We start from the raw sequence: 22,661 nt of genomic DNA on the forward strand, positions 1-22,661 counted from the left end.
TTCTTTCTTATCTTTCTCTTTCGTTTCCATCTCTCCTTTTTCAATGAAAACACAAAAAGTGATGGGCACAGAAGCTTCTATCCACCCTGTATTAGACTTCAACTAGTGATATGGGCCAGACTACATGGCCTCATTCGCTTACCTGCTTTTATTTTGTATAGTTGATTTACTGGATAAGCTTACCATAGCCTATGTGCAGTGTTTATATGTAATGTGAAGTTGTCTTATTGCTGGTATCTGTGTCACATCTTTAAAATAAAGAATTAAAAATAAAATAAAAAAATCCAAAATAAAACCCTATCTAGTTTTTTCGTTTTCACACTCTCCCCAAAACATCAATGATGTTCTTCATTTTATTTTTAACATCATTGATGTTTTGTTGTACAATTTCCAAATCCCTATTGCACCCCATTATCTCCCCCATCAAGATCTGGGCACTTTCACTGGTAAAACGGGAATCTTCCTCCACATCACCTAGAAAAAAAACAAACAAACACACCATGTAATCCAAATATGGTGATATACATTGATGAGCTTACCGGAAGCTGTGTTCTCCGACACTCACCTGTTGTGGTGACAATTTGGCCAACCTCCACAATCTCTCCTTCTTCCTCCTCCTCCTGCTCCTGCTCCTCTGTTTCTTCTTTTGGAAGTTGCCCTTCTTTGGGAGGGGTGTGGTCCCTGGTGTCCTCATGGTCCCTGGTGTCCTCATACTTGCCGAGTCTTCTCTCCCCTATGAGAATGTAAACAAAGATTAATTAGCACACAGAGGGCATAAATAGGAATATGAAACATTGCTTGGAAGTGTTGTACAATGTGTTTTTGGGCCGAGTTCCAAGGTAAGAACACTTTGTTAAGCTGGAATACTTCCCTGCAGAACGATGTTTCCTACGAACAAACGAAACCATGACCTTGAAAGTGGCCATTTTAAAATGCACAACATGAAATCAAAGCACATGGAGCATGTATGCAAGCAAGAATAATCATATGAACACACGACAACTACTTACTTTTTTTAAGAACACGCTTGATCCTTAGGTACTGCTCGTGCTCCCTCAGTTTCAGGTCTGACCAGCGTTTTCTCAGTTGATCCTTGGATCGGTGTACCCCAAAATTCTTCAGAAGACTTTTCACAACTTTATTCATGATCTTGGCCTTTCTGATATTTGGGGTTGGGTAAGGTCCATACTTCCCACCATAGTCCTGTTCAATATGTCGACCATCTCCAACATCTCTCCAAAAGACATATTTGAGGCCTTAAATCTTGTCTTGCTGGATCGGGACGTTTCAGGCTCCGGGCTTTCCTCACCCTCCTCCTCGTTAGTGGAACTATTATTGCGCACCTGCGTTCTCTCCGCCATGTGTTCTCCCCACTGCGCTGGAAGCGAAGGGGCGGGGAATAGTCTGGAAAGAACGTCAGGGGCGGGCGTAGTTTCACGCATGCGCACTGTATATAAAACGCCACACATGTGTATCGTCCGTACGATCTGGGAGGAGAGTGTGAGTCACGGACGCGGCGAACGTGGAAACGAAGGTAACATTTTTAACTTTGTGCTTCACTAGACTAGACTGCTTGTATCTAGGCTGCTGTTGGGACAAGATTAGAAGGGATTTTAATTATTATTAATATTTGAGCGTTTGTCTTGTGTTGTGTCTTGCAGAAAAAATGGACCCATTCAACAATGCCAACTTTATGGGGCTGTTCCCCAAGCTCTACATGGAGATGCCCTGCCTGTGGCAGTTCCACAACAAATTTTATAATGACAGATCAAAGAGGAACGCAGCACTGGAGAAACTGCTTGCTTTGGTGCAGATCAGGGTCCCCACGGCAGACATGACATATCTGAATCGCAAAATTGTGACCATGAAGCTTAGATATTTCAGGGAGAGGAAGAAGCCCCTGGAGTCCTTGAGAGCAGGAGATCCAGATGCTGTTTACTACCCCAGGATGGTGCACTGTGACAGGCTGCATTTTCTGGTAGACCAAGGGGTACCCAGGCCACCACTCAGGCCACCACTCTCCATGCTTCCTCCAAGGCATCCTTCACCCCCAGCTGAGGCTTCTGATGACCAACCTGGGCCTTCCAGGCAGCACCAAGTGGTGGGGCCAAGCTTGAGACAGGTATTGCATTGTTGAACATATTTCTTGTGTTACATTTAATGATGTTAACTAGATGTTCTTATTGATCAGTAAGTTGAGATTTTTCCAAGTGGTTTACATCTCAATAGACAGTAGTGACCAAAAATGATTGGGACGGGAAAGAAAAATGCTGGTGTCAGAATGATAGTCTGTTCTATTTGGTAACAGTCAAATAGCAAAAGCCAGGAGCACAAAATGTTGTGATTGATCAAAAAACTAAAACTATGTCCCCTTTTCATACACAGGAAGACCTCAGTCGGGGGGAGGCTGTGGCAAATGGCAGCCAGGAGGTCCACCAACGCCCTCCTCCTCCTGCCCCAGCTACAGGAGCCCAGCCACAGCCTGGAAGGATGCCTGGTGGGAAGTCCCAAAGGAAGACCAGAGAGTGATGGCCTGGGTTGAGTCTGGTGTGCCAGAAGATGCAGCCTCTTGAAGATCCACATCCTGGGGACAGAAATGGCATCTGAGTTTCCTGCTCTCTAGGACTTCAGGAGCAGACTTCTCTCCCTGAGATATCTACTCCTCAGGCCACCAATTTTTTTATATCTCATTTAGTCATGTCTGCCCTGGGGGCCAAAGGCTGCACCAAAGTTAAGAAGTTTCTCCAGTGCTGCATTCCTAGTTTTATTTGGGAGCAAACTAAATACATTTTATTTTTGTTTGATGAAATACTTGTGTAATGTGTTTTCCTTCATAAAGTAGAGTTTATTTGTGAGCAGGCAGGTACATTTCCAAAATACAAAGTGAACTAAAGAACAAGGGGTACCAACACTAAACAACCTCCTGTAGATTAAAAAAGAAAAAGAAAATATAAAAAATACAATAATGTTGTTGTTGTAAGTTTACACCCCAAAAAAAAAAGTAAAAAAAAAGGATAAATGACCAGTGTCATTAAAGGAGATTTTTAGGGAATCCCACCCCCAAAAAAAAACATCCAAAAAAAACAAACAAAAAAAAACATTGTGTAGATGTGACTTAAACTAAAATTGTATTGCTGAAATGGTTAAAAAAGAGTAATGAAATCGGTTCGGGAGAAGTGTGTGTGACTATGAGCATCAAAAGAAGTTGGTTCTTGCAGCATTGTAAAGAACAAGAGAATGCGCTTGATGAATGATTTTTTAACATTGCAGCGTGACGAATGTGCTATATCGCTTACGAGCAGTAGTTTTACCTGAACGAGCGCTTCCGTGTCGGAATTTGAATGTGAGCATGCGTAGCACTTGGTCCGATGAAAATGCTCTACACATGATCGGATTAGGTCCGTCCGGCCCAGTTGGTCGGGAAATCTTTCCAACATGTTGGAAAATTGGGTCGGACGGAGATTCGGACGGAATCAGTCCGATGCATACCACACACAGTCGGATTATCTGACGACACGGTCCGATAAGACTCACTCCGACAGATTCTCGGACCGTGTGTACGCGGCATAAGAGTTTCAATTTGTATTATGCAGTCAGGTAGGTCTTTGCTCTACATGGTTTTGGTAAATCTAGAGGAAATCAGACAACAAAAGTTGAATAGTGTGAACCCGGTCTTACTCAATAAACTTGACTTTACGGATTTACACAATGAGATGCCTTTTCTCTTTACCCATTCCTATGTGATCGAACCCATTGATTGGTTTCATCATGGATGAGGAGGAAGAAATACGGGACCTGATTCCAGTGCGAGGCTTTTCACCCATGCAGGGGTACATCTTTTTGGTGAGTGTGGACCCGAGAGGGGGAGCACGTGTAGAAAGTCAACAACCTTCATCTATGATATGATTCACTCAAGCATCCACCAATTTTTGTTAACTTCTAACAAGACTTCACATCAGCTCTCCCTCAGCAACAGCTTTGGAGGCTGTACCCAGACCCCACTAGATTGAGACTTGTGTGGCTAGCCAGGAATGTGACCTTCAGGCACAGGCACTTTCCAGACAATGTTGTACTGTGTTAGCTGCAGAATGCTCTCCAGATCTAGAGCTGTGGCCATAGATGTGCGCCGCCTATTGCATTAGGGTGTGCACCCCAAAGCTCAAACACACATGCCTTTCTCTGCAGCCTCACCTGCACGGGACAATGAATGAAAGGGAAGTGCTCTGTGCTGAGTGGCTTCCTACTCATCTACAAACTGAAGCATAGTAAAAATAGTTTTCTATGCTTCAGTTATGAATGAACACAGTGATTGTTGGCAGGGGTTTGTATGTTGACAGACTGTTGTTATAAAATCTGACTGTTAGTACGCTCCTTTTGACAATTGTTGTCCAGCTTTCGGCCAACAATTGTCTGATTTTCGTATGGTCAGTACACAAGTCCATCACAAAAAAGTCGAAAGTACAAACACGTATGATCGGAAGCAAGGTCAGTCTTGTAAACTAGCGTTCGTAATGGGGAATTAACATTTGTGACGTGGCAAATTATGAAATGTCTAAATGCAGCGCACATTCTCTTCTTATTTAATGGGATAATAATGAAACTGCTGTGCTGGTGAATATGATGCAGTTATGGCAAAAGTATTTTAAAAGGCTTCTGTTTTCTAGTGATATCAAGAATATTCTAATTAGTGGGACTGCTTTAGCAGTCCCACTATTGTTATTTGTTTGTTTATTTATTAGTGGGAATGCTTTAGCAGTCCCACTATTGTTATTTGTTTTTATTTATTAATCATCATGATCTTTTTATTCTGTACATTTTTTGGCTCAGCGTAACTTCTGCATACTTTCAGCTATTAAAGCCATTCAGCTTTTAAAATGTTCAGCTCTTTCAGTTGATGATGGGACTTCTTCAACTTTTTTTTTACTATTTATACTTTTTAAAATATTAAACTTTATAATACTTTTTTAACATTGACGTCAATGAGAGCATGCTTAAAATCATTAAAAACTTCTTCCGCTAGCAGAAGTTTAAGCTCCTTCATACTTTCACCTAGAGACGCCAAACAAACTTTAAAATATTCAGCTATCTGGCTATAGCTTTTCAGTTTGATATCATTTACAGTTTTTGTGAAAAAGCTGTTTAAGTTTAGTGATCATTTCCGAAAATTTCATTACATTTAGGGAATCCAGGCTTTTGTTGTCTGTTTTGTTCTCATGGTTACCAAAGCTTCTTATACACAGTGGTGGGCGGTGGGGGAGAGCACAGACACACCATGTACTGATGTATAATAGAGGAATATCATGGGGCAGTTTTGATGGGGGCAATATGATGAGGCAGTTTTGATGCTATTCAGCATTCCCACACATTTTCTCCAGGAAATGCATTTTCTAGTTATGCTTGTAGTTTTTTTTTTTTGGGCAAGTTACTACAACACCATTATCCCTTTGTTTTTAAGATAAAAGATACAACTATGTTGGTGTTCCTTGTTATTTTTACATTGTCTTTTTCAAAAAGTAACTGCCTACTCCCAAACTGTCATTTGAAGTAAAACACATAGCCAAGTATTATTCTACATCATTTTTTTATTGTGCAGAAAAAAAATAAAACAAATTAATTTAGAGATGCTATCTGCCATCCAAATACAAAGAACTTAACCAAAAGGTGCATTCTATGCATACAAAAATATAGAAAATATAACAAATGAAATCATTCTTAAAAAAATAAAAAATAAATAGAAATTAGTAAGTGGTGAAGGGGTAAAAATTACAGTCCAGAGGCTTTGTTGGGGGTCTTGGGGCTGATATTTCCACTGGCTACCATGTTGCTGTGGTGGGTGGGGTGGCTGTGGTGTGTGGTGTTTGAATTGGCTGTGGAGGTGGGGCCACAAAATCTGAAATGTGTGTTGAAATTTGACCCCTCACCCTCATGTTGAGGAGCTGCAGGATGCGTTCCTCACACCTGCTCCTTTGCTCACCGGCAATATGCCTTAATTTATTGGCAGTCACACACCCAAATGCCTCAGCCTCATCTGGGTCAGTACGGAGCACAGTTATGGCCTGTCTGAGGAAGGAAGCTATGGCCTGCTCCTGCCCCTTTTAGCAGCAGGAGGGCGTAGGGGAGGGATCTGCGACTCCGTCTGGCTACTGGCCGCTGGCTCCTCCAGACTGACACTTTACTGTGTATGAAAATGGGACATAATTAGAATCTTTTTTAGGGTTTGGTCATCAATCACCTTCAATTTTGATCTCCTCACTGTTGAAATTTGAATGTGGAGAAACAGAAAAGTCTATCATTTTGACCCCAGCATTTTTCATTCTTGTTCAAATAATTTTTGGTCAATACTGTTTATTGATATGGAAACCACTTTGTTAAGGCAGAAATATTTTACCAATAACTTCTAGTTATTATCATTGTATTTTTGGATACAAATACGTTCAGCAATGCTATACCTGGGTCAATCTGGGCTCATCCACATCTTCATCCTGTGCATCAGGACCTGTGCGGACCTCAGGAGCTGTGGCCTCAGCAGATGTCAAAGGGAACATAGACAATGATGGCCTGGGTTCTGTCTGGTTGGTCAAAAACCGCGGTAATACCACAGCCTGGGAACACATATGTCATCCGCTGCTGCTCTTGACCTCTCAGATTCCAGGACCTTGTTGAGCTCCCTGTTAAATGTACTCCTCAGGTTAGCAATGTTTTGCTTTACATAGTTGATGTCTGCCCTGGGGTACATTGGTTTTACCAACTCCACCATTTTCTCTAAAGCTGTCTTCCTCAGGATTTTATTGGAGTAGTCTCTACTCTTGACGTTCTAGAGACAGGGCAGCTCGAGGAACAGGTCAATGAACTGGGTTCTACAATCAGGGGAAGTAAATTTAACCATCATGATAAATGATATGATACCTGTAAGACAGAACACAAGACAATTGGCAATCATTCATCCTCCACTCCAAGATCGTTCCTACGGCCGTTCCATCGGCCGTTCCATCGGCCGTTCCATCGGCCGTTCAATCGGCCATGTATTCTGTCTTTTTACTTTTACTTTTGACTCTGCTTACTAGGCCATGATCTTCCACAATGTACTATTGGCAGAATGAGTGCAGTATACCCAAACCTGGCAAAAATCTTGAACTTTTTGAATCCTACCGTCCAATATCCCTTCTCCAACTGGATATTAAAATTCTGGCTAAAATCCTGGCGTTGCGTTTGAATGAGGTGATTCTAACCCTGATTCACCCGGACCAGACAGGGTTTATGCTATCAAAAAGTAAAGCATACAATCTTTGCAGACTTAACATGAATCTACAATCCGAGCATGACCAGATGGGATCCAGAGTGGTGGTGTCTCTAGGCGCCGCAAAGGCGTTTGACTCAGTTGAGCGGGATTACCTCTGGGAATGCCTGGCACGATTTGAATTTGGGCCTAAATTTATCAGATGGATCTGACACCTCTACCAGAGCTCCAGTGCCAGGGTTTTGGTCAATGGGAGGTTTTCTGATGCCATAGTAGTGGAGCCCCTCACGTCCTCTTTGCGAATACACCCGGGGATCAAGGGACTGCAATGTGGGAATCTAATTGAAAAGATAAGTTTATACGCTGACGATATGCTTTTATACCTTGCGGATTCTGGCCTTTCCCTACTGGCAGCATTAGATACAATTCATGCATTCGGCAACTATTCAGATTTAAAGATAAACTGAGACAAATCCCAGATCCTCCCTATTGACTTAGGTCCCCCCACAGTAAACCAGGCTTCCTCCCCCCTTATCCGGGTTAGATCTATGAAATATCTAGGCATAGTCGTTACCCGCTCCCCTGAAGATTTTGTGAAACTTAACATAGAACCTCTGATTGCGACACTAAAAACCAAAAACACAAACATGGGCTAAACTACCCCTAGGTGTAATGGGCCATATAAACCTTATAAAAATGGTCATACTCCCCCAATTTTTATACATACTGTGGCATTTCCCGATATACTTACCCCTTAGAATTTTCAAAATCATTGAAGCTATCCTCAACTCCTTTGTGTGGGGAGCAAGCCGACACAAACTGTCATGGCAAGTACTGAAAAATCCTTCTGATTTAGGAGGCATGGCAGTACCCGACTTTAACCTATACTATCTAGCAGCACAATTATCCCACCTTTATTACTTAGATAAGCAGGATAAAGATCGATACCTGGCCCTGGTTTGCTCCCCCCATACCAGCACATACACCCACCCCTTCCAAATACTATTTAGAGACCCAATGGATCCGTGGGTGCTGGGAAGTCACAGGGGGCTGCTGTATAACTATTGTAAAATATGGGAAGTAGTGAGACGCAGATTGAAAACACCACCCACACATTCACATACACCACTGTGGGATAACCCAGGCCTGAAAGAATTAATATCTATACCTGATCACAACTTGTGGCTTTCCCGAGGGGTGACATACCTTTCAGATGTTTACCGAGATTACACTTTGAAATCATTCCAACAACTCAAAAACAAATTTAACCTCCCCAATTCCATGCTTATCCGATACCTCCAGCTCTGTCACGCCCTCCAAACTCAATTTCGTGAGATAACCCACCAAATCTAGAACGTATGGCCACTCTGAGTATTTTAATAGGACAGGACTCCTCAAAACTCATCACCATGTTCTATAATGACCTTATCCAAACTACAGTGACTGCTCTAGCCTATACTCTAAAAGATAGGTGGATGGGAGACATGGGGGAGATGGAGGACGAGGAATGGGAGGACGCACTAGGCACCTGTAAAACAGTCTCTACTAAACTCTCTGATCGCCTAACACAAATATATATCATCCACAGAGTGTACACAGAGTGTACCCCCGGTCGCCTTGCCAAATACAGACCGGCTCAGAATCCACTTTGCCCCAGATGTGACAGTCCCTCCAGTACCTTCTTTAACCTTATTTGGTCATGCCCAGTAATACAAGATTACTGGTCTCACATAGTTAAGTTCATACATGACGAGATGGGATCCCCCTGACATTATGCCCCAAACAATGCTTACTGGGTGTGTTCCCCAAACCAGAATCTGACAAGTTCCATTTCACTTTTCTGCAGGAATTACTATTCATAGCCAGATTACTAATAGCAAAAAAATGTGGGCATTACCTCCGACACTTCAGGAATGGATATCCACCATCAACAATGTCCTACCTTACAAGAAAGAAATTTATGTTTATAGGGGCTGCCCAGCCAAATATGGGAAAATTTGGGGCTCCTGGTTGGGCAACGCAGCCACATGTAATGCCATGACCGAGAACCCCCACGAAAACTAACCTATAACCAAATGCGCTACTACCCTCTATAACGTATCCACCAACTGAGCTACCTCTATATATGAACCCCAATGCTGTGTATACGTAGTGCACTGTAAACAAAGTTTACGCTTTCATGTAGATGTTCTTCAATTGTACCCCTTCCCTTTTCCTTTTTTTTTATTATTACCTATCTGAATGTACTGCCAAACGTTCACATTTTGTAAATGTGAAGTCTTCTCAAATAAATAAATAAATAAATAAAAATAAAAAAAGGCATAATGTTTTTGAACTTCATGCATTAGATCCATTAGGAACAAAAACATTGTGTGTGTTTTTGTGTGTAGCAGACCCACAGTACACAATAACAGGTGAAGAAGATATTGTCACCTCATGTAGCAATTAAGGTACATTTGCAATAATGGAGCAAGTGGCCAAAATAAAACCCATTTGGGAACATATTAGACATATAAGAAACACAGACAACAGTCGTTCAAATGAAATAGGGGTTTATGAACCTCAAAAAAATGAAAAATTATCAGCTACAATTTGCTGCCAAGACATTGCCCCTCTACCCACCAAATATTCCAGGTATTTCTGGCAATTTGTACCAGCAATCCAGCACTGGCATTTTCAATAGCTGTCAGCACGCCCACAGACGGACAAGTTACAGCTTCTTCAGCTGGGCCTGCCACTGCAGGGTCCACATCACTTGGCAGTGAGGCTAGGTAGCTGGTAGCATTCCTCGTTAAAAAAAAATTATGGAGAATACAGCTGCACAGGACCATATGATTTATCTTGTAGAGTGCCAGGTTGACTGGAGTCAGAAACAGCCTGAAACAACTCGATAGGGTGCCAATGGCGTTTTCAACCACCCTTCTGGCACGAGAGAGCCTGTAATTGAAGATTCTCTGCTCTGTGGCGAGGTTCTTCATAGGAAACGACTTCATCAGATGTTCCCCCAGAACAAAGGCCTCATTTGCTACGAAAACAAAATTGAGGCCCTCAACATTCTCCTCAGCAGGTGGCAAGTTTAAGGTACCATTCTGGAGCCGCTTGTAGAACATTGTTTGCATAATCACTCCTCCATCATAGTTGCGGCCGTTCTTCCCAACATCCAGATACAGGAACTTGTAGTTGGCAGACACTACAGCTAGCATGACTATGCTGAAAAAGCTCTTATAATTAAAATAATAGGAGCCAGAGTTGGTTGGTGGTACAATTGGTTGGTTGGTGGTACAATCTGGACATGCTTGCCATCAACAGCACCACCACAGTTGAGAAAATCCCATTGATGATGGAACTGGGCAGCAACGTCCTACCATTACTCTGGGTTGGAAGGAAACAGTGGATTAAAATAAGAAAATATAAACTACTACTTCTGCACATAACATTGCAAGCATATTTGACACAAAGGATACACTTAAATGGGTATTTAAAGACAAAAGGAAGGTCAACTTATCTGATCCCCCCCCTCTCTGGTGGCCATTAGACACATTTTAGGGGGGAGGTAATGGGAAGATGTTTTGGACAGGTAACCCTCTCCACTTCCATGAGAGCTGTTTGCATAAATAATCAGTGATACTTTGGCCAGCCCCACCTTACTTACACTATTGGCAGCCCAGTGGACAGGTAAGAAGTGTCATAATCGAAAAAGCTGGATACACACTGTCCAAATTGCAGCACATTTTGACATTATGATTTAACCAATCAATATAATAGGAGTCAAAAAAATTCAAGTTTCAATTTGTAGGTAATCAGGCCAGCCCTTGCACTACATGGTTTGGGGAATTTATACAGAAATATGAACACAAAAGAGGGATAGAGTGTATGGGGTTTGAAAGTAAGCAGACAGAGTATTTGGATCTGTTGACTTAGCATTTTTGGGGGGAGGGAGGGTTCCAAATGAGTTTGGGCCACAAAAAATTGTCTCTTGCACTCTGCCTGAATTTGAGGACAACAATAATATTTGTACACATTTTAGAGGTTGTTTAGGGTAAGCCCCAAAATGTAGCTGACAAAAAACATTGCTAAGTTACTAGGCTAGGTGTGTATTGCCCAGGATAGCATGCTGGGAAGGTTATTGAAGGAAAATATGCATGTAGTCCAAAAAAGGAGCAGGAAAAGCTTACAGCATACATGAGGACAAAGAGGACATTCACAGCATATTACAATATTGAGAATTATGTAATCAACAAATTAATACAACACATAAACATAAATACAAAGAATGTGATCTTAAAGGTAAAAACCTACCCTAACATAGTCCTTCTGCAGGACTTGAATAATGGCTAAACATGTCTCTGGAATAATGACTCCCAGAGCCTGGGGGAGATCACTCCGTTCGTGTTTGTTGGCCGATAATTGTGTACCGTTAGTATGCAAGACAAGATCCAGGCACATGCCCTTTCGCCAAAGATTAAATGCTGGCTAACAATCGCATCGTGTGTATGAGGCTTAAGAGTACTTTTGTGCATTCTACCACAGAACCTGCTAGTGTAGTGTACCTCCACCTCCAAGCGAGCCCAAGGTTTCCAATATAATCTCTGATTCCCATTTAGAGCCTTCACAGACTTCTAAAGAGCCTGTGTTTCAGCAAGTCCCTTATGACTCAACTTCACAAGAAATGATTGATCCTCTAATTGATGCAGTGCATTTTACTTTGCAACTAGAGGATCAGCCTGCTGTTCCAGGCATAGGGCTGTAGCTACAAAGACTATTCCCAGAGAAACCGTGACTGTGCTATATACTGTAAGTACTGATCAAAATAAAATACCTGTTATTAAATAATCTGTGTATAAACACAGGTATGATTGGACTGTAACGCACAGCATATTATGTTGGTTCTGGGCATCTTAGTGATGTGTGCAGGTAAGGGGTCACTCCTTGACCAAATCCTCCAGGTTGTGACAGCAGGAAAGTAAAGTGAGACAAAAGAGCCATATTTAGTGGCATACGCCTTCACGCAAATCTTTGTGATAGAACTATAAGTGAAAATAAAATGCTTTGTGTCCATTATGGATAATTGCATGGTAATATAATATGTGTTTCTTACCCAGTGTGCTCGTAGTTCCACAAAGAATTTAAATCTTGCTTTACACATTAAACTGAATTGCCTTCACCTTTGTGCATACAATATGTATACTCCACAAACTTTGTTCAAATTTTAAAACACATACCATTAATGTAGCATGAAAAATTTTCCCTCCATAGGTTTTCAGATCTCCAAGAATCTTTAAATATTGTAACCGGATTTGAGCTGCAGATACAGGTGGCTAAAGTGAGTCAAAATACATAAGAAAGATAGTTACTATTCTATTTTCTACAGAAGGTTAGCTGAACTAGCTTTCCATAGTGAATGAAAAAACAACCCACATATCATTCCCTTCCCATGCCCCAATAATAGCTTGCTTCTTTTTCATTTATATCTTGCTTTTATGCCTCATTAAAAGTATTTCTTATTTCTTGCTACAACATCAATATTCTTGTTACCAAAACACTTGCTTTGTATTGAAATGATGCTTATCACTTTAACCACTTGCTTACTGGGCACCTAAACTGCCCACCTGCCCAGACCAATTTTCAGCTTTTAGCGCTGTCACTCTTTAAATGACAATTGCGCAGTCATACAACACTGTACCCAAATTAAATTGTTATCATTTTTTCCCCACAAATAGAGCTTTCTTTTGGTGGTATTTGATCACCTCTGGGTTTTTATTTTTTGTAAAAAAAAATTGAAGAATACCAAAATATAACAAAAAAATTACAAAACCATTTTATATTGTGTTAATAAATGTTGTAAACAGGTAATTTTTCTCCTTCATTGATGTATGCTGATGAGGCTACACTGATGGGTACTGATGGGCACCGATAGGCTGCATTGATGGGCAGTGATAAGGTGGCACTGATGGGCACTAATAGGCGGCACTGGTGGGCACTGATAGGTGCCATTGGTGATCACTGAGAGGTGGCACTGATGGGTGGCACTGAAGGGCCGTTGATAGGTGGCACTAATAGGTGGCACTGCTAGCTGGCACTGATGGGCACTGATGGGTGGCAGTGATGGGCACGGATGGGTAGCAGTGATGGGCATTGATCGGCACTGGTAGGTGACACTGATAGGCAGCACTGATGAGGCACTGATTGGCACCACTAGTGGGCACTGATAGGTGGCACTCGTGGGCATTGATAGGTGGCACTGATTGTTGGCACTTTTATGTACTGGTGGGCACTGTTTCATGGCACTATGTGTACTGATTCGTGGCACTGTGGGCACTGGCAGGTGGCACTGGCAGGCGGTACTGGTGGGCACATATGAGGCAGCTTTGCCTCTTCCTCTTGGGACCTTTGTCCCTTCAACAGAAGCCGGTGATCGGCTTTTTTTTTCTCTTAAAAAAAAAACAATTACCGATCTTCTGTTTACATCACGTGTTCAGCTGTCATTGGCTGACAGCTGATCACGTGGTAAGGGGCCGGGATCAACCCTTTACTCCAATCTGTGATCACCAGAGTCTCATTAACTCGGTGATCACAGCATGCAAAGGGGAGGACGTCATTCGGCTATAGCGCAAATCTGAAGGGGTTAAAGTAAGTACAGATTAACAAGCAACTTATGACAATAGGTGACATAGCTCAGAAGAAATACACCATTGTCAAAAAAACAATACTGTATGTAGTTCCCTTATTCTATGTCTATGTAAACAGATAAAAACACAAAATATGTATATCAGTACTGTCAAAGAATTATATCCCGTCAGTCTTGTAATTCAGAAACCCCTGCCACGCAGCACAGCTAAGTACTATGTTCTAAGAGACTTTTCTGCCAAATGCACTGGCCAAATGCAGCCTTCCATAGGACTCCTCCCAGTCTATTTCTAGACAATGAAGGGATACAGCACACTGATAATATCATTATTCTCCTCTTGCCTCATCTTAGGAAGCTCTCATTAATAAGACTGATACACACTATCTTTTTTTTTTTTTTCCGTTCAACCCAGTGGCTTGAAGGGAAATAAACTTTCAGCTCAGGTTGGAGCCGCTGTACTAACAATCTAATGTTAGTGCAGCAATCTCCCCCGCTGAGCTGTTGTGTTCTGACAGGGGAACGCCCCACCCTGCCAGAACACTCCAGCCATTGACTGAGAGCACTGATTGGGAGCCAGTTGGCTACTGGTTTTCCAGCATGCTTCTGTCAGACCGGCTTCCAAACACATGGGCCGAATGTCGGTCGGTTTTTATTGAACAGCCAATGTCACCCAACATTCGGTCCGTGTGTACCAGGCTTAACATAAACAGTTTTGTACACTGTAGTGAAACATATTCAAAGCCTGCGTGCTGAAAATTCTATATCCCTAACTACAGTTGCACACTGCTCAGCGCTTCAGGATGAGATATGCCTTAAGTGAGTAAGCACTACTTAAACACTAAACCAACAATTATAATACAAATTAATAAAAATAAAATTAAAATAAAAATAGTAGCTGCTGCTTGTTTAAAACATAAAATCATAGAAAATATATAAAAAGCTCAAATCCTAAAATCAAGAGTCCACTAATTATATATAGCAGCACTCAAACATGCGAGTCTTGTTCAGAAGACCTTCATTTTGTGCTCATGAAACAATGGTGATTGGATACAGTCCAGTTTGTGAAAAGGAGAGAGATACAAACAGCTTCCACCTCACGTTCCACCTTTCGTGCTCCAAAACAAGAGCCCTTTGGGGATGCACTCACCAAAATTCTAAAGTATTTGAGCCTTCATGATATCAAACCAATTACTCCTTGGCCGCTAGATGTCTCAATAATGGGAGGTCCAAAACTCGGTGACGTGTGCGTTCCATGCACCGAGTTTTGAATAACCAAGGCACCAGGAAGTAAACCAGTCTATAGAGCGGACGTCCGCGGTGACCGTGGTAGATCATAACGAGGAAAAAGGCACAGTACACACATTTTTAAAGCGATTGTTTTTATTCTGTTTGGTACGCATAATTTATTTATATGGGTGGTTCTAATAAAAAGGTTAAAACAATATCACACTATGTTGGTATAATCTTGTCTTTTATATGAAAAACACTGGACCTCCCATTATTGAGACATCTAGCGGCCAAGGAGTAATTGGTTTGATATCATGAAGGCTCAAATACTTTAGAATTTTGGTGAGTGCATCCCCAAAGGGGGCTCTTGTTTTGGAGCACGAAAGGTGGAACATGAGGTGGAAGCTGTTTGTATCTCTCTCCTTTTCACAAACTGGACTGTATCCAATCACCATTGTTTCATGAGCACAAAATGAAGGTCTTCTGAACAAGACTCGCATGTTTGAGCGCTGCTATATATAATTAGTGTACTCTTGATTTTAGGATTTGAGCTTTTTATATATTTTCTATGATTGTAGTGAAACATAACATATCTACAATGCTACTTCTCTCTTTGCTAGTCTAAGAGCTGCTGTGCAGGGAATTACATTAGACTGATACTAAAGTAAATTCATTGTGGGACTTTGAAGGCAACTTACTATCAAGATTGAAATAAAATATCAGTATTTATTTTTTACAATTAAAATTGAACTCAATAAATAAATGGAGCATCTTCACATATAATTGCATAACATGTTTAAAACGCATGTAATGCTGTGTACACACAGCAACACTTTCCAACAGCAAATGTCTGACGGAACAAATCCGTTGGATAATTCGATCGTGTGTGGGCTTCATCGGACCTTTACTGTCGAAAAATCAGACAGACTTTAGATTTAGAACATGTTTCAAATATTTCCAACGGACTCGAGTCCGGTTGAAAAATCCGTTCGTCTGTATGCTAGTCCGACGGACGAAAGCCGATGCTACGGCAGCTATTGGCTACTGGCTATGAACTTCCTTATTCTAGTCCGGGTGTACGTCATCACAGTCAAATCTGTCAGACTTTGGTGTGATTGTGTGTGGCCAAGTCCATTCATTCGAAAAGTCTGTCGGAAGTCTGCCGATAGTCCGTCAGGAAGACCGTCGGACCTAGTCTGCCGGAAAGTCCGGTCGTGTGTACACAGCATAAGAATTCCTTCAATGAAAGTTATAACATGTGGTACATATCCAATGGTATCCACCACAGCTGATTGTCAACCCACAACCATACAGCTTGATTGTTGGTCCAGTCAGCTAGGGAATCCAACATGTTTGAAATAATTTTTACAAATTATCTTCTATCCTATTTTATTTTTATAGTTTTCCATGGAATTTGGGAGGCATATTTTGGGACAATAATGGGAGTCTCTAAAATGCCTTTGGTTTAATAACTTAAATAATTTAGTTTTATCTCAAAGACAGACCCTATGTATGTATTTTTTGATCACCTTAATTATCTTGAAACTCTTTGTTTTAAAGTGGTTATTACTACTCTCTCTCTCATCTATATATATATATATATATATATATATATATAAGAGGGCCAGTATGGTGGCCCGTAATTATGGGAGGAGCCCGGAGGGTATTTAATCAGACCACCCACACGGTCTGTGTCGGTTCCAGTGCAAGGTACTGCACATCAAGGGGCCGACTCTTCTCAGCTTCCTCACGGTCGACTATCTGTGCATCCAATCGCAGGTGCACTTCGGCTTCTTCATTCGTGGTCTTCGTCGGCGGTTCCCGCTCATGGTCGCAGATAAGTAGTATCTGAATCTTGTCATATCATGTGCAAACTTGCAGCTTATCATGCTTACTATCCTGCACCCCTTTCGCAAAACCTACCTCTGAGTTGTTGACACTCATGTCCTGACATCTTTCGGCACAGGCATAGTACATTCGTAAATTCCTTCTACCAAACATACGATTCATTCATAGATCCAAGCCTCCGAGTCCCTGTTGGTCGTTCTCCAATATCACTCGCCATAGGCTTCACTGGTTATAAGATTCACTGTTCTCATCCTCTTTTGAGATAAACAGGTATTGTTTGTATGGGTTTCTGTGGCTGATTGAGGTGCAATTAAACCCACCTGATGTCTTTCCTGCACTTGACTAGCCTGGGGGGATGGGTGGTTGATAGGTGTTTGGTTTCACAGTAAGGAATGGCATACACTCTACAACCAATTCGTATCAGATACTCCTTACTGACAATTTATATCAGATTCATCTCATACATTTTTTAAGCTGATTCGTGTCAAATGCATTGCACAGGCTGACTCTGCCAACTCACTGCGTGTCCACGTAGTTGTACCTTCGAGATCGGTCATATATCTTCATCGATTGTCCCACGCTCGGACCGCTACACACTCACTGTCGCAGGTAGGACTTTGTTGTTACCGCTCCTCTAAACTCTAATAGTTAATTTATCATGTTCGTTTATCATGTTCGTTTTGCAAAAAGTCGCACTTACGCCACCGTAAGTCTTTCTATGTTATGTTATCTTTCATGTATTTCATGCTTTCTACCCAACGCGGGTTAACTCGAGCCGTTCACTTCACGGCGATGCGGTCAAATCCGACATTCAAGCCCCTTACTCACCTCGCATCTACAGCCAATTCGAATCTAGTCGCAACTTCGCTTCTATGTTTCGGATCCTCGGCAATCACAAAGCCCCTTCAACCGCCATCACCATTTAGTTGATTCAAACCCAGCCATATCATCGGCAATACGGTCAGATCTGTCATACGAGCCCCGTAGTCACCTCACATCTATGGCCGATTCGAATCAAGTCGCAACTTAGCTTCTATGTTTCGGATCCTCGGCAATCACAAGCCCCTTCAAACCACCATCACCATTTAGTCGATTCAAACCCAGCCATATCATCGGCAATACGGGCAGATCTGTCATACGAGCCCTGTAGTCACCTCGCATCTACGGCCGATTCGAATCTAGTCGCAACTTCGCTTCTATGTTTCGGATCATTGGCAATCACCAGCCACTTCAACCACCATCACAATTCAATCATTCCGAACCCAGCCATATCCTCAGCGATACGGTCGGATCCCATATACGAGCCTCTCAGTCGCATCTACGGAGGATTTGAGTCTAGTCGCAGCATCGGCGCAACGATTCCAGTCCTTGCCAAACGCAACTCTAACAACCAAGCCAAATCCTGTTGCATCACCGACTCAAATAAGTCAAATCTTCCCAGACTATTCCATAGCTATAACCCAGTTCAAACTAGTCACATCGACTGTACGAATTCAGCAGTACTTACGTTTGACTTTCTCAGTCTATCCATACATGATCATACACAATTCTCTCCACCAATTTGCTCAGTGTTGCGCACGGTCATTCCTACATAATCACATTTCCTCTATAACCTTTTCTTTCGACTTTCAACAAAGCTCCTTGCAATCGTTGCAAGCATCAATGCAATGGCTCAATACGGCCACTCATCTCCAGTAGCAACATGGCTGCTCTCCTCATTCCTACACACTTATAATTTAATTTATAGATTTAAATAAAGCTGCTTTCTTGCAATAGCTGCAAGCATCTCTGCAATAGCTTAATACGGCCACTCATCTCAAGTAGCAACACAGCTGCTCACCTCATTCATCCATTCATTCATTCTCACCTCATAATTCAAATAAGGCCACTTCCTTGCAATCGCTGCAAGCATTTCAGCAAGTGGCTCAAACTGCCACTCATCATCTCCAGTAGCAACACGGCTGCTCATTTTCTCTGTCGCTTTCCCCTTTTTAGGCCAGTTAGAACACCAGTTAGTCCACCCTGCACCAGCTCCGACCATAAATATATATATATATTTCTATGACAGTTGATGACACATGGGTTGGTGGTCCTGATTTTTGAGAATTTAACTGTCAAAACGTGTTGGATTCCCTAGTTTAACAGACCAACGAGCTATATGGTTGTGGGTTGACAATCAGCTTTGGTGGATACCATTGGATTTGTATCACACAATTTTATAACTTTCATTGAAGGAGATCTTACACTCGTTTTAAACAAGTTATGTAACTATATGAGAAGATGCTCCATTTATATGTAGGAGTTCAATTTTAATTGTAAAAAAAAAAAAAAAAAAACCTGATATTTTAATTCAATCTTGATAGTAAGTTGCCTTCAAAATCCCATTATGAGTATTTCAAATTTTTTGGTATATGATGAAGTGATGGTGGCAACCTCATCTAGTCACACAAATCTATTTTATTAAGGTAGATTCAGGTACTTCTGCCAGCTGTATGTAAAGCTACGTTAATTTCATTTCATTTCATTTTGAATCCAGAGCTGGATTAGACGGTGGCTTATTTATATTATAGTTCATCTTTAAAGTGTGCATAGCAAAAATGTTTCTTTCTAGTTTTGAATAAAGTAGGGAGGGTTAAATTGCGTGTAAAATCAAGGGTAAAGGTAAGGTGGGGTGGGACTTTGCATGCACCTCTGAAGGGTTTAAACAAAGATATATTCCACAAGTTTAAAATATGAAATCAAACTTTCTTTTTCATCTATTGATTAGTTAAGAGCATGTTACAGTTGTAAGAATGCAGTTACTGTTATTTTAGTCCAGGACATGCTGATCCTGGTGAGATAGATCAAATGTATTGGGTACACATTTCACAGGAAACCCTGCTTCGTCAGGGCCTTAGAATAGCATGAATACAATAAGAGTATTGTAGTAACCTAAGAATACAATATTGGCAGAGTTATAAAACAATATTAGCGAGTATTGATATTCTTTATAAAGGATATATGAGATTTCTAAAACAATATATATTTATAGGGCATTCACAGTTGCCCAAACAGTTTTATAATGAAAGTAGTGTAGCATAAAGTTTTTTAACAGCTCAAGGTTGCATTCGATCTAGATTGAATGCAACCTTGAGCTGTTAAAAAACTTTATGCTGCCCTACTTTTACTTTTACACTACTTTTAGAAATCTCATATGTTCTTTATAAAGAATGTCAATACTTGCTAATATTGTTTTATAACTCTGTCAATATTGTATTTTTAGGTTACTACAATACTCTTATTGTATTTATGCTATTCTAAGGCCCTGATGAAGTGGGGTTTCCCACGAAATGTGTAGGCCATACATTATCAACATGTCCTGGACTAAAATAACAGTAACTCTATTCTTACAACTGTAACATGCTCTCATGAATAGATGAAAAATGAAGTTTGATTTCATATTTTAAACTTGTGCTATATATCTTTAATTAAACCCTACAGAGGTACATACAAAGTTCCACCCCACCTTATCTTTACCCTTGATTTTGTATCTGTTTGGGAGTACCTATGTAGGCTTATAATTGTTCCACGTTCACCCCCGCCCTTGTGCTAAATTGCTTGTAAGTTATTTTTTTGCAATCTGTGTCCAGAGATGCAACAGGAAGTGAGGGGAAATTTTCCAAAAAGAGAGGTGAATTGCCCTCCTAAACAGTTGCCACTGGAACACTGCTCCACATTGAGAGATTACCTCTCTATTTTGCTTCTGGTTTTCTGTGCAATTTGTCTCAGTGATAATGGTCACCAGGACAAATCCTGGAAGTCAAATCTCCCCAGCATGAACACAAACAAAACATGGTACCAAATTCCATTAGGATGAGCGAGGTTTGCCATGAGTTAAAATGGCGCCGATAATAAAGAGAAAAAGGGCAGAAGTTTGCAATAATTAGTGCTTCCTAGTCTGACACTGCATCCTTTGAGAAAGTAGTTTCACAAAACGTGTCGGTGATAGATGAACGTCTGGAACTGGTCTGGCATCTTCTAACAGTGTTCATTAGAAGCTGAAGCAAGTCAGATAATGCTCACCTAATTTCTTGACTGCAGGACATCCAGCATCCTCTAGTTCTTTCCCCACCAGCTTTACTATCCTTGACCCACCCATTTCATGCAATAGATTTCAGATCTTTCAGTTATGGAGGCTCAGCATCACATGATGGCATTGCACATGGCACTTTGCCTGCAAATGCAGCCTGCCAAGGAATATCCACTTCTCAAAATTGACATCTACCCATCAAAACATTTCGGTATTTGCATAATTCCTCTGAAGAATCAGCTCACTGCTTGCATCAGGACTGAATGCTCTTGAGAGAAGTACTGAGGCAAGGCACTGTGATGTTTTCAGGAAATGTACAACACCCTGGTGGTACCTCGCACCAGCTATGATCTGCTTGCATTACATATTGAAGTACCTTTCTCAACATTTTTTACCCCAGAGGGTAATTCAATTAATAATCAGGTCTCAGGGAAACTCTGCTAAAATTAGGTCATTGGGAATCAGAGAGAAAAATGCCCCCCCTCACACTGCTGGTCATTAAAGAATGCAAGCCTTACATTGGAGGTCGGAATGCCACCCTTTCAGGAAGCTAAAAAGCTTCATCCTAAAATCCACATCCTAAATGAACGTAATGAAAACAGAAATGTTTTATTTAAAAATGTAGTTAGCATGTTAATAAATTGGGAATGAGGAACCAGGGAAGTCAATAATCAAAGAATTACCCAGGACCCTGCATTCACTATATCTGGTCTCCCACAGTACATAGGACATGGAAATTCAATAGTTTAGTAAATATAAACTGCTAAATACCTTTTCTCATCAGCAGTTAGAGCAGTCTTGTGACTTTTATCAGTGTGTGGTTAAAGCTTTAAGGAGGAGTTTTCATTCTCCCCTGATTGTCCTATGTGGCTGCAAGACCCATGACCCTCTGTCTAGGATAATAGTTAAAAAGTAGATACACACCCTTAAAGTGGAACAATACTCACCTCAGCTTCATTGATGTGGCATCCTCGAGCTCCCCACCTGGCCACACTGTACAAGGGCGGAAAGGCAGGTAAGTAGCTTTAATGCAGAAGAGACAAAGCATGTCTCTTCTGCATTAAAAATCCTGTATGTCTACCCATTTTAATACAAAAGCCTAAAGTTCCACTTTAAATAACTTTAGCCAAATAGCACCTGTAAAAAATGACAGTTAAACTTGTCCAATGCCTTTTTATTAAATCTTTGCTCTTTAGCAGAGCTGCACTGCCCAAATGATCTTCATATCTCATACGTAGGTCGGCATTTGTCTGCTGCAGATTGAAGAATTCATGAAGAGGCACTGGACCAGAGAAGTACAGACTGTCTTCTTCTATAGATGCTGTTTGGATGATTATTTTTTATTCATCATCGTCAGGGTTGGTTTAAACAGTATCACACATGCTTAATATGAATTATCTCACATGACCAGGTTTCCTACTAAATGACTCTGTTTGTAAGGGGAGCATTATGGATATTTACCTTCTGTCTTGGTTCAAGAATACACTGGTTCCGCTTAATGTGAAAGCTGATGGCTTTCTTTATGTCTTTCCCTCTCATATTACGTAGTAATGTCGGAGAGAGAAAATTGTCTATTCCCCAGTCTTTCCTACAGGGGAAAAAAAAGTTGTTAGCGCTGTTAAAAATATACTGGAGAATACAATTTCCAAACA

The 22,661-nt window shown here is 41.2% G+C and overlaps 1 protein-coding gene across 2 annotated transcripts in view; it reads right to left on the reverse strand.

Moving 5' to 3' along the window:
• Nucleotides 1-22,661, reverse strand: part of FRMPD1 (FERM and PDZ domain containing 1) — a 278,358-nt gene that overhangs the window by 47,458 nt on the left and 208,239 nt on the right. For both annotated transcript variants that reach the window (XM_077475354.1, XM_077475353.1), the window contains 2 exons: nucleotides 22,471-22,597; nucleotides 12,460-12,555 (listed from right to left, as the gene is read on the reverse strand). In XM_077475354.1, the coding sequence (XP_077331480.1) occupies nucleotides 12,460-12,555; nucleotides 22,471-22,597 (223 nt within the window). The remainder of the gene's footprint in view (nucleotides 1-12,459; nucleotides 12,556-22,470; nucleotides 22,598-22,661) is intronic.

Source organism: Lithobates pipiens, unplaced genomic scaffold (assembly GCF_037356315.1).
Source record: "Lithobates pipiens isolate NorthernLeopardFrog02 unplaced genomic scaffold, aLitPip1_a1.2 Scaffold_13, whole genome shotgun sequence".
Classification (NCBI taxonomy): Eukaryota; Metazoa; Chordata; class Amphibia; order Anura; family Ranidae; genus Lithobates; species Lithobates pipiens.